At 43.2% G+C, this 16,737-nt stretch overlaps 1 protein-coding gene across 2 annotated transcripts in view; it reads left to right on the plus strand.

Annotated features, from left to right (window-relative positions):
- The first annotated feature begins 1,314 nt into the window (after positions 1–1,314).
- CPEB4 (cytoplasmic polyadenylation element binding protein 4) overlaps positions 1,315–16,737 on the plus strand; it is an 81,317-nt gene continuing 65,894 nt past the window's right edge. For both annotated transcript variants that reach the window (XM_083181997.1, XM_083181998.1), the window contains exons 1-2: positions 1,315–1,808; positions 2,110–3,701. In XM_083181997.1, coding sequence (XP_083038123.1) covers positions 2,586–3,701 — 1,116 coding nt within the window. In that variant the 5' untranslated portion in view covers positions 1,315–1,808; positions 2,110–2,585. The remainder of the gene's footprint in view (positions 1,809–2,109; positions 3,702–16,737) is intronic.

Raw genomic sequence — 16,737 nt, forward strand, 5'->3', positions numbered from 1 at the left:
AGCGCTGCCCACCCCCGGCCAGCCAGCTCCCCCCCAGGCCTGTAAGCTGCCCCCCGGGCCTGCCACCTGCCCTACCCCCCCCCCGCCATCCCCCCCCTGCCAGCGCGCTGCCCCCCCCCTCCGGCCTGCCAGCTCTGTCCACCCCCTGCCACCTGTGTTATCTGGCACTGTGGGGCATATGTGTTTTCTGTCACTGTGAGGGCATGTGTGTTTTCTGGCACTGTGGGGGCATGTGTGTTATCTGGCACCGTGGGGGCAAATGTGTTATCTTATGGGGGCAAATGTGTTATCTTATGGGGGCATTAGTATTATAGGAGGCATCTCCAGGAATTGAAGAAGAGTGAGGTGGCAACCCTAACGGCTGCTAAACTATCTGCAGCCATGCGAATACATCCAGATTCATTTGAAACTTGCTTATCATCGAATGAGTTGTGTTTACACACAAACTTTTCTTCTCAGCCTGCTAGTCTTATAGTGTGTACACACGGTACAATTTGCCTTCCGATGTTGACGATACAGTCAACATCGGATCGGCATTGGATGCAGATCGCAAGGGTTTTAACCCTTGCTATCCCGATCCGAGTTCACGTATCGCAAGCTAGAAAGTCTTGGCTGCCTTGACTATATAGTGCAGATCTGCACTATATAGTCAAGATTGTATGCAAATCGGATTTGCCTTGCGATCCGATCTGATCATATCGGAGATCGCATCTCAAGGCACATCTCACCGTGTGTACACACCATTAGGGCTTATAATGGATTGCATTAAATAGTTGATAGATTACAACACAGTATAATAAACTATAGTGTTCTGTATTTTCCTTCAAACATGTTGTATTAAATTACAGTACATATAGTAGAAAAATAAGACGTCTTTTTCCACCCATTTGTTATATTACTACACAGCAGATTATATCACAATTCAGTACAATAATGGTGCTTTATGTTTGGCCAAGAAAGGGAGAGCATATTGCAGATAATATCCTGCCTGTCACCAGCAGGCAACACCCAAGCAGCCTCCTCCGGCTGACCCTGTCACAGGCACTGTACATTCACACATCCCTCACCAGTGACCTTGATGGGCGGAGCTCAGATCGGTGACCTTCATGGGCGGAGGAAATGTCCCTTCTAATGCTTAGCGTCAGCGTTTTCTAAAACGTCACCCGCTTCTCCTTCCTCTCCTGACCTTCTGAGGCGTGGCCTGTGCGGCACTACTAGGCGGCCATTGGATTACCTCAGTTGTGACCCCGCCCTCCACCGCACGCGATTGGATGTCGGCGGAAAGAGGGGATACTCTATGTCTCCCGACAGTGCGAACCGGAAGCGCCTCTCGCTCCAGCTGGTTGTCATTTCTCTCTGCGCTCGGTCCTGACTAGAAGGACGGGGAGGAGCAGCGGTGTCGGACAGAGCCTGGCGAGAGACAGACACACAGAGGGTTCCCCTCCCCCGCTCCCGGAGCCTGACACACGGACCCCCCTCCTCCTCCTGCTACCCCCCTGACACAGAGACCCCCCTCCTCCTCCTCTCACCTGACACACAGTCACACAGCGCCGCACTTCCATCTCTCAGCTCTGACACACCGGGGCCGGGCTGCTGCTGTCACCGGGGCGGGGGACCAGAGCCAACCATATGCTGTAATGTCACTGAGGCTGGGGGCCGAGCTCCTGCGCTAGGGACACAGCAGCATTCTCCCCTGCTCGCTATCATATACATATAGATATAATCCCAGTCACCGGCAGCAGCAGCAGGCGGAATACTACCCGGAGACCGACAGCTGCTGCCCCAAAATATGCTGCTGGCTTCATGAGGTAATTACTCTGCATGGTGACTGTAGTAAAGGGGCTGCTGTGTGGGTGGCTCTGGTGTCCTTGGAATGATGGTGTATGTAGCCATGTATGCATTGATCTGGTGTGTGAGGTGTACTGCTAGTGATGGTGGATGTAGTAATGTATGTGTGTGTGTGGGGGGTGTACTGGGAATGATGAGATAGATATAATGTGGGTGTATTAGGATTTTGGTTCATTCTAAAGAGGAAAAAAAAATTATACGTCATCTTACTTTCCTCTCTCTCTCCCTCTCTCTCTTTTCTCTGAATGATGGGCGAGCCAGGGTGCTGAGAGGAGGAGGAGGACATACAGCCAGCTGCAGCCAGGAGAAGATCCCTTCCAGCCCCCTTATATTCTGCCTTCATATACCTTGTTAGCTGTGTGAATGGAAAAAGCCTCTCAATGACAGAAAAATCCCCATTGATCTCCACGCTGCACTTAATGGATTGAAGCTGGGGGTGAGGCAGAAGCCAGCCCAGGCACAACCCAGTCTCACTAAACCAAAGAATAATTTGGTATATTCCACCCATAATTTCCTCCTCCGCCTGATAAGCAGGCACGCTAGGCTGTTGTAAATGTCTGGAAAGGAATATCGTTAGAAGGTGCAGATTTGTTTTCTCCATATCGAAGAATATTTGTAACCACCATTATTATATTTTGGTGTTCAGGAAAAATTGAATCCGAGGCGGCGTATATACACATTGAGCACAATTTGGCCTCAATCAGAAAAAAATCTATTTTTTGCTCTGAATATTTGTAATGGGGGATTACGGGTTTGGAGTGCTGGTGCAAAATAACACTGGGAATAAATCAGCTTTTCCAGTCAGATTTCATCCACATCTGCAGCCTCCTCACCATCATCAAAACGCATCCCAGAGCCCTGCTGCTTTTATAAATAATACAGCTGCCAATGGCAGCAATGCTGGATCAGCTTGGCTCTTTCCTGCTCCAGCTGCCCATAACATTCAGGATGAGATTTTGGGGTCAGAGAAATCCAAATCTCAACAACAGGAACAGCAAGAGTCCTTAGAAAAACAACAGCTTTCCCCTAGCCAAAGCCAGGAAACGGGAATCCTACCTGACCCTGAGAAAGTGAAATCAGAAGAAAACCAAGGAGACAGCTCTTCAGAAAATGGCAAGGAGAAAATAAGAATAGAATCTCCAGTGTTGACAGGGTTTGATTACCAAGAGGCATCAGGGCTTGGGTCTTCAAATCAGACCCTGACTTCCTCCGCATCCCAACTTACAGGTTTTAGCAACTGGTCAGCTGCTATTGCCCCTTCTTCTAATACTATCATTAATGAAGATGCAAGCTTTTTTCATCAGGGAGGGGTCACTGCTGCTTCAGCAAATAATGGAGCTCTGCTGTTCCAAAATTTCCCTCACCACGTGAGCCCTGGTTTTGGTGGTAGCTTTTCTCCACAGATTGGACCCATGTCACAACATCATCCCCACCATCCTCATTTTCAGCATCATCATAACCAACATCAACAGCAAAGGAGGTCTCCTGCCAGTCCACACCCACCCCCATTCCCTCACAGAAATGCTGCTTTTAACCAACTACCCCATTTGGCCAATAATCTCAACAAGCCTCCCTCTCCATGGAGCAGCTACCAAAGCCCGTCACCTACACCATCTTCTTCATGGAGCCCAGGAGGCAGCGGATATGGAGGCTGGGGTGGATCCCAAGGTAGGGACCACCGTAGAGGACTTAATGGAGGAATAACACCATTGAATTCCATCTCGCCCCTAAAGAAAAATTTTGGAAATAACCACATCCAGTTGCAGAAGTATGCCAGGCCCAACTCTGGCTTTGCACAAAAGTCTTGGATGGAAGACAGTTTGAACAGAGCCGATAACATATTTCCTTTTGCGGTGAGGATACATGTATTGTGTTTGTGTGTCTCTAGCTGTTAAGTACAAAGAAATTAAAAAGGGAATGGGAGGTGGGATTTCTTATGCTCTTCATTTTATGCTAGCATCTTCGTCAGCTTGCATCTCTAATCACCAATCAATGAAATGTAGCATAATGGTTTATTTTTGCTCGGCTCATTAGGAGTTGTATGCAGTGGTAAGTAAAATTTAGCATCATTTTGGGTATTTATATAATAAATAGTGCATTCACAACTTCCATCTACAGAAAATTTATTTTTTAAGGTTTTAAACTAGTTAATTTAACAACGGCCTCCAGCAGATGGTGGGAGATATGCAGCATTACGTATTGATTAATTTAACAAATTCACTGATTCGATCTGTAGAACACTGCAATTCATTGACTGTGAAATATCTATTCTCAGCATGCATGGCATGCCTTCGTCATACAGTGTCATTTAGGCTGGATTCCTATGTACCAGCTACTGTATCATTGCTAATATCAATGATTGCGTAATGCGTGACCTTGAAATATTGCAGCAGAGCTACAATACTTGCCTATTGCTCAGCAATTGTGCAGTTTGATGATAAGCTTAGGGAGTGCAATGCAGATATCACATCAGCTCCTGGCAATGGCCCATAGCTTGAGGGCTTTTACCAACAGATAAAGGCTTTTTTTTACATTTATTTCTAAAACAAAAGCAAAGGCGAACATGTCAGTTGATTTACAAAGATCTCAAATGTGCTAAAAAATTATAATTTTTTTTTTGTTTCAATTCTGCCAGCTTTTCTGCAGCAGTAAGCAATGGTTCTCTATAATATCATAGCCTTTTACTGTTACATGTGAAGGCTCTTACAATGGTTTGATTTTCCAATGTATATATATATATTTTTTTTTTGTACATATATGGAAAAGAATGCGTCCAGGCCCCAACACCTACCCATCTGAGAATGTGTAGCAGTGTCTTATATTATGTATCAAACTACAATTATTTTATATAGTGTCATTCAAGTATATGGTTGTGCATGTATATTTTCCTGTATTTTTTTATTTTTTTCCTCTTCCCAAGTAGCTTGTATATGCTGTATATGTATGTATGTATGCATGATGTTTTGGTTTATGTTGGCAATGGTGTTCAAAACATTTACATGGATGTCCTATAATAATGCAGGTAATTGCTAGTATCATTGGCAGCTGTTGTACTGTTCTTTTACATAGATTCATAGGGTGGCTTTTTTTATAGGTAGCAATTTAAGGGTTGCAGCATAACCTTTTTGTGTAGACTAGTCATGGCTATATTTAGTCCAAAGACTGCTGAAGCTTCAGCTCTTTTTACACTATGAAACCAAGCCTTTGGTATATAGTTACTTTAGAACCATTATTAATTAAACATTGGCAGCATTGTCCAGTTCTAGAAAAGCATGACATTTTAAAGCTAGTAACCTTTTTAGCTTTCTTTCTTTTTTTTTAATAAATGCATTCTCAATCTTTAACATGTTGCCAGTGGAATATGCTCTTGCATTATCAATTATACCTTAATATGTAACACAGGAGAATTCGATGACCTTTGCCTTGGCTCAGTTCGGTATCCAGATTCACAATAGATTGACTGACTCTAGGTCAGGCATGTCCAAACTGTGGCCCTCCAGCATGCCTTGCCATAGTTTTAGCATTCCCTAATACGCACCCATCTTTGTAGGGGGTGGGGTGGCGGGCTGGCCAATTAGCATGTGGTAACATGCAGCGTTCTTATGCTAATGAGGCCATGACGGACATGCGTGGTGGGGTGGGCAGCTGACATCACTGGATGTCAGTCACCTGCCCATCCCCCCACCTGCCCATTCCCCCCCATAAACGGATGTTTATGTAAAACCTCCATTCGCAGCCATTGCAAACTTAAGCACCTTGCGAATGGTGGGCTGGCGTACCACCATTTACAAGGCGGGATCTGGTTTACTCGCAAGGATGCAAATTTGCATCCAAACGAATTAATCAGAATACCCCCCCACCAGAGTGAGAATAGAATAGTGTGCAGCGGTACACTTATACTGTGTCCATGTCGATATAGGCGCCCCAAAAAACTTGTCGACCTTTTACTGGTCAACCTTCTGTCAATGTTGACATTTAGTATGTTGACCATTGTTAAAGGTGTCGACCTATCCACTCTCGACCATTAGTGGTTGACCTAATGACTGTTGACCTAGAGTAAATCTATCATTTATACCATAACTGCTCAGTTCATAGGGGCCAATGCACTTAACGATGATATGCTGCTTAACATCATTGCCATGTTGAACCAGATACATTTATTTATTATTTATTTACAGTTTCTTATATAGCGCAGCAGATTCCGTTGCGCTTTCCAATAGTAGACAGTGATAAGACAAACTGGGCAACAACAGACAGACTTGGAGGTAGGAGGGCCCTGCTGCAAGCTTACAATCTATAGGGATATAGGGGGGAACACAAGGACAGGCACCAGTAATAGCATAGCTCTATATGAGGTACATGGAAACTAGTGGAGCTAAATTAGCTATTGTTTATTAGTATCGCGCCAAAAGGGTTCTGCTCCTAACAGCTATACATAAATAAGCAAGAAAAAAAATAACAAATTACAGTACAAGACAATTTAGGACAAGATCATGGTAAGTAGAGAGTTGCATCAGGACACTGAAGCAATTTTTCTGGTGGTAGAGATATATCTATTTCTTGTTTCTTATATAGCGCACCATATTTCGTTGTGCCTAACCATTGGAAACAACCGAGATAAAAAAACGGACATAGAGGTAGGAGGGCCCTACTCACAAGCTTACAATCTATAGGGATAATAGGAGGGATACATAAGGATAGGATTCCATAGCATGGCAGTCCCACCAGATTACAAGAAAGCCCGGATGGGATGCAATTAGATATGAAAGCTACTGGAGGTTATGTGGGGGTTCTGGTAAAATGACCAGCTTGCCTGAAGAGGTGAGTTTTCAGGAAATGCTTTAAATTTGGAGGCTAGAGGAGTGTCTTAATGTACGTGGAAGTGCATTCCATAGGGTGGGTGCTGCCCGACAAAATGCTGTAAGTGGGAGCAAGTAATAAGTGTGGATGAGAGATGCAGATCTTGTGCAGAGCAGAGAGTTCGGGTGGGGATATATTAAGAGATATGAGTAATGGCTTTGTATGTAAATAGAAGTATTTTATATTGAATGCGGTAATATACAGGCAACCAACGGAGGGACTGACAGAGCGGACCAGCAGAGTCAGGAAGATCAGCCTAGCGGCTGCATTAAAAGTCCAAAATCTATATATTCTAAGAAAAGCACATGAGAGCTTACATAAGACCAGTGATTTCCAACCTTTAAACCTTGTGGCACACTAAATAAGATTTGAAAATTGCCAAGGCACACCATGAGATCCCCACAGGGCAAAACACATTGGCCCCTACAGGAAAAAACAAACCCATTGGCCCCCATATAAAAAAACAATCACACTGGTCCCACAGGTAATAAAATACATTGGCCCTTTACATGAAAAGAGACCAGTAAATAACAGTTGAACTGGTGGTGGCTGTAATCTGGTTTGGGCATCTCTAGATAGGGGGGCACACTTGAGAACAGCTCAGGGCACACTAGTGTTCCACGGCACAGTGGTTGAAAAACACTGCATTAGACTATACATTTTAAAATGGAAAGCTACATTGTGGAATGGAGGGCTGTATGTCCAATACTTGTGCTCTTTGGGAGCTGCCTAGTCTGCCACTCAAGGATCTATGTTTAAGTGCAAATTGCTGGCTGGAATATCGCTTGGTGCCTTACACATTGAGCAATTTTCACGGGACTGAACGACTTTCCATAGTAGGAGACTACTGCGATGATGGCCATACAAGGACTAGGTGGTTTAGAGCTGAAAGCAGCTCAAATGGCAACAATTGTGCTACTTTCATCTCAAAATAGACTAGTTATTGAATTGGTACTATTAAAAAATAAATCAAGATTGATAGGTTGAAAACTGTAGTGGAAAACCATACATCTAGCTGATAAATTTTTATTGAATGGTTCCTTTTTATATTCCTCTATGAATACTTAAATCGTTTTCAGTGTTGTCCCTCCATAGTAAAATCTGAGTATAGACACTAGAAAGCATTTTTTTTAAATTAAGATTGCAACCCATTTTTAAAGATCATCCATTTTGCAAGTCCCTATTGCAGGATTGGACTGGCCTACAGGGGTCTAGTGGAAACCAGCCCGCCCTGTCTTCAAGGGATCCATTCCAAAATTATACATACAGATGTAGCGGGATTCATCTTCGCACGTCCCCTTCCGACGGTTCTGCCCTCGGTCGCCCGGTGCCCACACCGGGCGACCGTACCCCCCGCAGTGCCCTCGGGTCCCCCCCAGCCCCCTCCAGCGGGAGGCGGACAGTATTGCGTCCGCCTCGCCGCCCGGATACTGAGACTCAGTCAGATGGAGCGCCGTGTTGCTGGCGGATCGCCAGCAAAGATAAAACCAGCCCCATCTGTATGTCACCTTCTACTGCACAGACCTATGGTCAGGGGTTGGCTGGCAACTTTTCGCCTGGGGGGCAAGTCTAGAGCACTGGCCCACAACGCATCGTTAAATGGAGGTTTTTTTGTTTAACAAATAATAAAAAATAAAAAAATTAGGCCTGGAATTGATTTATACCATAGATACTTTTTTATTCTAACTGCTCTACATGTATAACAACACGAGGACACTACAGGCTGCTGCTCCTGCATAACAACATGAGGACACCACAAGCTGCTTCCCTGCATAATAACAGGACTGAGGAGTAGGGACACCTGTCGTGTCCTCACTCCGCAGTCCTGTTCTCCCCCTGTAAAGATGCTATTACCTAAGGCTGATCTCAACGCCACAACTGGACAGACACTGAGGCTGCAGTCCTACAGCACTAAAATTAAAAACAAGTATGTGGTGCTTGAATGATGAAAGAAAACAGTACTTGTGTAGTTTCATGGCGCCGTGCTACTTCCGGGTTCTACGCTCGCCACAAACTATGTTAAAAAAGTAACATCACTCCATGCCAACATGGATAGTTCATACCCTCACTATCCATGTTGGCATGGAGTTGATTTTAAATAGCGTGGCGAGCGTAGCGAGCCACCGAGCCCGCAGCATGGGCGCAGTGAAACTACACAAGTACCAAGAAAACCAATATATTTATTAACAACACATATAACATGTATATATCAAAACATTTGCACAGGTGTGTGTGTGTATGTATGTATATGTGTATATGTATATATGTGTGTGTGTGTATATATGTGTGTGTGTGTGTATGTGTATATATATATATATATATATATATATATATATATATATATATATATATATAGTGTGTGTGTGTGTTCCTTCTAGGAAATAAGGCAGGGCGCTGGAGGGGCGGACCGGGCATGCTGACGTCACTAGAGGGGGCGTGCCCGGTCCGCCGACGTCACTACAGGAGGCGTGCCCGGGCCGCCGCATCGCACATGGGGGCGTGCCCAGGCCGCCGCATCGCTGAAGGGGGCTTTCCCGGCCATGGCTACGTCACTGAGCTGCCGGGACGTAGCCATGGCCGGGCAAGCCCCCTTCAGCGATGCGACGGCCCGGGCACTCCGGCGGGACAGACTGCAGGCTGATTTAGCGGGGCGCTGCTAGAGGGGCAGGGCGCATTTTGCCCTTTAAAAATCGGGCAGGGTGCAGCGCCCTGCTAAAACAGCCTAGCGGGAACACTATATATGTGTGTGTGTATATGTATGTGTGTGTATGTATGTGTATGTATGTGTATGTATGTGTATATGTGTGTGTATATATATATATATATATTTACATTTACAAATATAAAAATAGGGTAATAATTAAAAGCAAGTGGCCTACAGCACTAGTAGGGGAAAAATGGAACTTTACGCACACACAGGCCGGCTGGTGGAAGTAGGGTGCCTTGTGATGATCGGCGCAGGCTGTGCTGCTTCCTGGTGCTCTGGCCCTTCATCCAACCTACATCCCGCCCTCTGTTGCCTCCTGCACTGTCTAGACCAGGGGTTCTCCAACTATTTTGCTTTGGGACCCCATCAGCCAATAAAAATATTTAGAGGACCCCAGCAAGTTACTACAGAAGGTCATCACATCACAAGTGTAGTCAGCAGACAGCATGTACATGGTAGCATTGTGGAGGCACAAAATGATGGGAGGAGTCTATGGGCCCCATACATCAGCAATTAATTGTGACAATCCTGAGATCTGGAGATGATGGCCACAATTCATTTTAGATGTGTGGGCTCCCCCTTTTGGCAATCCCAATCAAAAATTAATAGGGATCGCCAATCGATTGCTTTAATCAGATTTTTAAACATGCTTAATAATCTGGTATTATCTGCGGATCTTTTTATGTGTGGGCATTCCCAATTCGTCTTTATATATTTACATTATGAACAGCTTAAATGACAATCGATTGGGCAATTTCCAGATATGAAGATGCAATCTTTAGATGGAAAAATCTGCCGATCACTGAAATAAATCTGTAGTGTGTGGGCAAGTCAAATAGTTTGTAGAATCCATTTATCTGGCCAAAAAAATCCCTGGATCTGGAAATCCATTAATTGTGATTGCTGATGTATGGGGCCTATAACATAACAGACCATTCAACAGATGTTTCAGACTCCTTGAATCACTGACTGAGATTAGAAAAGTCATCAGCCTGATGGTCAGCAACATGGAGTCGCAACCACATGCTGAGAAGGTCAGGACCCTCAGTTTACGAAACGCTGGTTTAGACACATCCTCAGTGCAGGAGGCCGACGGCCATGTTCTAAAAGCCGTGGATGCTGACAGGAGGAGGTGGCCAATACTCACTGGACCACCAGGCGCAGCACTAATTGATAATAAAGCGGCCAGTGGGGTACATGGCACCCCCCCCCCCCCCCCAGCCCAGCTCGCCACTGCCTATGGTGTATCTTTCACAGTACACTGCTTTTACCAATTTGGTACATTATCCTGCATGCACTAACAGGACAGATATACATACATGCATGCATACGTACAGTGGGGCATACGTACAGTGGGGCAAAAAAGTATTTGGACTGCTACCGATTGTGCAAGTTGACCCACTTAAAAAAGATGAGAGGTCTGTATTTTCCATCATAGGTACTCTTCAACTGTGAGAGACAGAATGTGGAGGGGTCAAAACCCCACAGGAAATCCTTGTATGATTTCTAAACAATGTATTTGGATATTCTTGTAGAAAATAAATATTTGGACAATCAAAAAGATAAAACTCAATAATTTCATAATATATAACCTCGATTGGCAATTGGCAATTACAGAGGTCAAACGTTTCCTGTAGATCTTGACCAGGTTTGCACACACTGTAGCAGGTACTTTAGCCCACTCTTCCATGCAGATCTTCTCTAGATCTGTTATAAGACTACACAGCAAAGTCTCTAAGCATGGGCCCCTGCCACTGAATTTTCCTGGTGGGTCACTCATGCCCGAGTCCGACACACGTGTAATTGCTTCAGGCGTTTCTGAAATGCAATTAAATTGTGTGCACTCAGCTCCCTATATATGAACTTAAATTGCAATAATTAGGTAGCCAGAAATAGTGATTGGATGTTCTTGTACCTACTTGCCTATAATACAATTATTAGGTGTAAAAACAATATAGGTTACAGTGCCTTTTAATACCATGTCATACCTTGCATAAAATGAACCTTCTGAATGCTAAAGCTATATGCTTTTATGCCAATGGTTGCCCCTCCTTTTCCATAATGGGGGTCCTTGGTTTTGTTTCCATGCTGCAAGGAAGAGTATTTGTGTAGGTATCGCTCTTGACCATATTAACCAGACTAACAACTACAAATTGCTGTATGAGAAGGCATTTATTAAACTGCAGCTGCACCTTTTTGAGTCAATTAATTTCTATGAGGATAAAGGCCAGTAATTTACCGCAGCTGATGAACTCGGCAAGGGCTATCTACTTAGACCTGTTAAGCGGCACTTATAAAGTATTATGCTTCAGGCACCCGAACCATAGTGTGTCATATGGAGCCTAAGCCACAATAACATACGGGATTGGGAAAACCTATCCCAGATCACTTATCGCATAACCGTGAGTCCTTTTTTAACTACCGTAAGTGGCCTGTAACTGAATAGCACGGTTTTTGACTGATGGTGAATATGCAACTATAATGCCATTTTTATTGGGCCTAAAATAAAACTTGATGGGATGATAGTCAAAAAGTGAATTGCAGTCATAAGTTTGTAATATTGACACATTTGAAAAGCAGAATATATACAGCTTCTTTAGAGACATTGACACATTATGCAATTGGTTACTTTTTTCAGGTTAAACAACATTTTCAGGCTTTGCAGACTTCCTTCTTGATCTCTAAAATTGTGTCCCCTAGCTTGTTTTCTCAAACATTGCCGGATATATTTCGTTAAATGAAAGCGATTAAACCAATATTTCTGAATGACCATTGTTTTTTAGTGTTTGGATGAAAATGGTAGATTTGTCATTCACTCCCATACACCAGATTTGTGTTCCCATTAGACAGATTGGACAGATAATTATTTAGGTGTGGACCCATTTTTAAGCCCCATAAACACTAGAAGAAACCCGCCAATGCTAATATAGCTGGGGGTGGGAACCAGGCGAGGTTCCCGTCACTGCCAAGCACAGAGGGGAGCAATGCTGCAGCAGGACTATGCATCGCTAACTATATTGTGTGCACACACTAGACAAGATAGTAACAGAAGGGCCCTTCTGAGCAGTATCTTTTACTATCTTGTCTAGTGTGTATGGAGCTTTACAATACTATGCTCTTTAACATTTGTAACAAGTTGCCTTGTGCTTTTTTAATTAAGTAAACAGACATGCTTTTCTCTAAACCAACTCTACATATCTATTAACCACTCAATGTATTGGTTTTGTACACTGGGTCATGCCCAGTGATGTCACAACAATATATTTGTTTTGCTGTGTCAGTTCAGCAGGTCCTTTTTTAACTATTAAGGTAGCTGTATAATTAACAATGTATTGGTTAACTAGAATTAAGATGAATAGTTTTGTGGATTTTCTCAACATTCGGTCAATTTGGTTGACGTATTGACCTAAACATTGTTGAACTATTATATATCATGCCCTGTCTATAGCTGGGTTTACCCTGAGCGATATGCCATCCGGTAGGGTGGTTTGTACCATTGTATTGATTAAATCGCTCAGGGCGTACGCTTAATATGCTGGCTCCTGCTATCGCATGCAAGTTTTCAGGTTTGAAGTGGTGCACATCAAACTTAGCACTATGGCTAGTGATTTGGTGCCTATTGTGCAGTGTATGGTAAATAGAACGACAGACAATATGTTGGACCGATTTATCATTCTCTTCATGCTAGAATTAATTTTATTAGAATTGAGTGTCATAAAGGTTGTTCAAGTGTGTACAGGATTAACGATATAGCGCTTGTGTCTACAAATCTAAAATATTTGGTTGCTAGCAAGATTGGAGTGTGAGTACACTCAATTTGGCTAGTTCTGGCCTAAAGGGAAATAGTCGGTAAAGTCTGCATGATTGGCAGTCACTTCGGTGTACCCAGTTTAAGATATGCGTTGACTTGCACACATTTATTAGCAAAAGCAAACATCATTTTTTTTTCTTAGACCTATAGCACCTGAAATATACATAGAATTCATATCATAAGCTGGCTTTTCATTGTTAACTTGTTACTTGAACGTCTTAATTCAAAACCTACTGTGCAATCAGGTGGTATTGTACCCAGGTTTTTAATCTAGATTGGCAAAGGCTGAAAGAAGTGTGTCTATATTGCGTGGATGTGGTTTTGGCCAGCTTATCACATTATATTGGGCTACAAATGATGGCCCAGATATGATTTGCAAAGGTTACTTTATCGACTAATGGCTAAGGTCCTTCTGATATGTTGCCCATTATGCCAATGAGAGAATCGAGATGAAGCAGGCTGAAAATTGCTCAGGGCTTACACACCGAGCGGTTTTTGCCTGTCCAAGCGTCAGCTATGGAAAGCTGTCCACCGCGTCGGTCATCTGCTGGTATTATCAGCCACCGGTGATGATGCAGGAGCGAGCATCAGCGTTCATCGATGCCCCTTGCATTCTGGGCAGCTTTTGAGCTGAAAGCAGCTCAACCAACAAACCTGAGCTGCTTTCAGCTCAAAATCTCCCATTGTGCATGGGCCTTTAAGCACCATACTAGACAGATACAGGTAACTTTTGAAATGCTCTCTGGGGGTTATACTTGTTCACTCGCAAACAGGGCTGTGGAGTCTGAGTCGAGGAGTCTGAGTAAATTTCGAGTACCTGGGGTCGGAGTCGGCAAACAATGCACCGACTCCGAAAATGATAATTAATGACTTCTCTACTGTAAGAATAAAGACCAATGCATGCAGTGCCTCACGTAACCGCAAAACAAACACGTTAAGTGACCATGAAAAAGCATGCTTTTCATGTGCTTCACTATATGGCACGCAACGCACAATTCGGAGCACCAATACTTATAAATGTATTCTCCCTGTTGTAGTTTACAATTTATTTCAAACGTTCAATAAGGTTTTCAATACCTCGAAAAATTCATTCAACCAAGCTCTCCCACCATACGCACAACATCTTTTTACGCGGATGAAGATCTTGTTTCATGCGCGGGGTCGTTTGTTTACCTTGGCTAAGCCATTCCTTACGCTGGTTCATATTGATGTACAGGCACCATTTTTCGTCGCCAGTAACGATTCGGTAAAGAAATTGTTCCTTGTGTCCGTGAATTGAACGGTGACGAGCAAGCAAACCAGCGGACAAACATTGTGTTTTGTCCTTTGCTTAAACTGTTCAATACAGTAGACTGTTGGCTTCCCAGCCTCTAGTTTCTGTAGTAATAATATGTATGTTGCCTTTCTTTCCTTCAAGGAATGTATCAAATACATTCGCATATTAATACAGAGGAGTCTGAGTCGGGGTCAGCCGTATGAGGGGTCGGGGTCAGAGTCGGACCATTTATCTACAGACTCCACAGCCCTGCTCGCAAAGGCACCATCACTCTCTTATGGACAAAACCATGTGCACTGCAGGTGGGGCCTGATGTAACATGTGCATGATGGAATTAGATTTGGGTGGGGTTTGTACTTCAAAGTGAGATTTTTATTGCAGTGTAAAAATAAAGCAGCCAGTATTTACCCAGCACAGAAATAAAACACCCAAATCTAACTCTCTCTGCACATGTTACATCAGCCCCACCTGCAGTGCACATGGTTTTGTCCAAAAGAGAGTGATTGTGCCTTTGCGAGTGAACTAGAATAACCCCGATTTAATGTGTGTGTGTGTGTGTGGGGAAGGGGAGAGGGGCAGATGAGTTTGCTACCAAGGCACTTTTATACTACATGCCAGGAATTTTCCGAGGCTTGCAAGATGTTCTATTCCTGTCTCTTGGCACAGGCCCTGGTAAGGAGAAGGATTGAGAACCCAGACAGCATCCTTGGTAGAATGCTTTCATACACACGCAAAAATTGCGGTTTAATGTGCCTTTAGGTGCAAAAACCCTGGAATTTTGTGCTACTGTAAAAGGGCAATTTAGTCTCCTACGTTCAACAGATCCTGGCAACTAAAAGGATTTGAATCTTCCTTATCCATTTTCTAGTGATTTAACCTGAAGTTATTTTTATACTTCTGTAAACTACAGGGCCAACATAGAGCGCACCCATGTGTGCTATTTTAAACTCTTATTTCAAAAGTTTAGGCATTCTTATGGAATTGGTCTTGTGTCTACTGTAATAACAGCCTCTATTCTACCGAGAAATTATTATTCTCATATTTATATGCTTACCCATATGTGCCACAAGATGTCTACAACAACACAACTTGACTGTACATCATTACGTAGGGTAGTGTTAAACACCATTCTGCAGCCAAAGACAAAGTGAAAGTGAACATGTCAAAGCAAATGGTGGGACATCATGTGGCACAAACATCCATAAATCTGGACCCAACTGGATGGAAAATCCCAATAGATTTTGAACTTGACCGCAAGGATTTTGAACTAACCCGGTCAGCAAGTATGTTAATGACATTAAGCTCTGATGTTGGGTGATGAGACCTGGCTTTCTACATCAAAGTATGCAAATTATTTTTGGTGTATCTCTTTGCCAGTAAGGGTCACATGTCCAAATCCATGTTTAAAAACAAAAAGACCAAACTGTACTAGAACATTATTAAAACTAGCCAAAGCTATAGTGTTGTCAGTACATATCCAGATAGGAAGTGTTTTCCTAGCATTCATGCAACCTATATTCATTACACTGCCAAATGGTGACACATGATTTATCATTCTCTAGTGAACTATTTTCACTGCTCCGGTAGATGTTTTACACCACAGAAGCTGTAAATTGCTGTTGAGCATTGTGATATGAGTCTTGTGTATAGCTGCACATAAACTCAATCCATGAAACCTTTTTATGAATAGTTATGGCAGTGATGTTTCTTCTAGATGCAGTTCATAACTTATTACTTAGTCTTGTGACCAGGGATAGACCATTGTTGTACTTTTCCACTTCACAATAAAAGTAACTCACAGTTTATATGGCAGATCTAGCGATTTAGAGGTTTGATAATCTGCCTGATTGAACAGGTTACATCTTATGACAGTGCAGCATTAATATTCACTGAGTTACCTGATACAACCCATTCTAATACTAATGTTTGTCACTCTCTAGCGATTGTATAGCTGTATGCTTGCGTTAATGCAATGTTTGGGGAAACCTACTAAGCAGTATTAACCGTATGTATTTACATCTGTGCAATATGGGGGTTGTCTATAATGGAAAACACACTCTGTGGCCAAAATTTATCTTCCCCTATACAGAGCAATCTGTGGCTCGTTATTAAATTGTGTTTTGCCTAGTCCCTATGAGCACAGACTAATGGCATGTGATGTTTCGTTGTACAATTTCATTAATTGTAAAATACACCGATCGCCGTGTTGGCTGTGCTTCCCCCAGTCCTCGTGCA

This window comes from Crinia signifera, chromosome 4, assembly GCF_055691185.1.
Source record: "Crinia signifera chromosome 4, ASM5569118v1, whole genome shotgun sequence".
Classification (NCBI taxonomy): domain Eukaryota; kingdom Metazoa; phylum Chordata; class Amphibia; order Anura; family Myobatrachidae; genus Crinia; species Crinia signifera.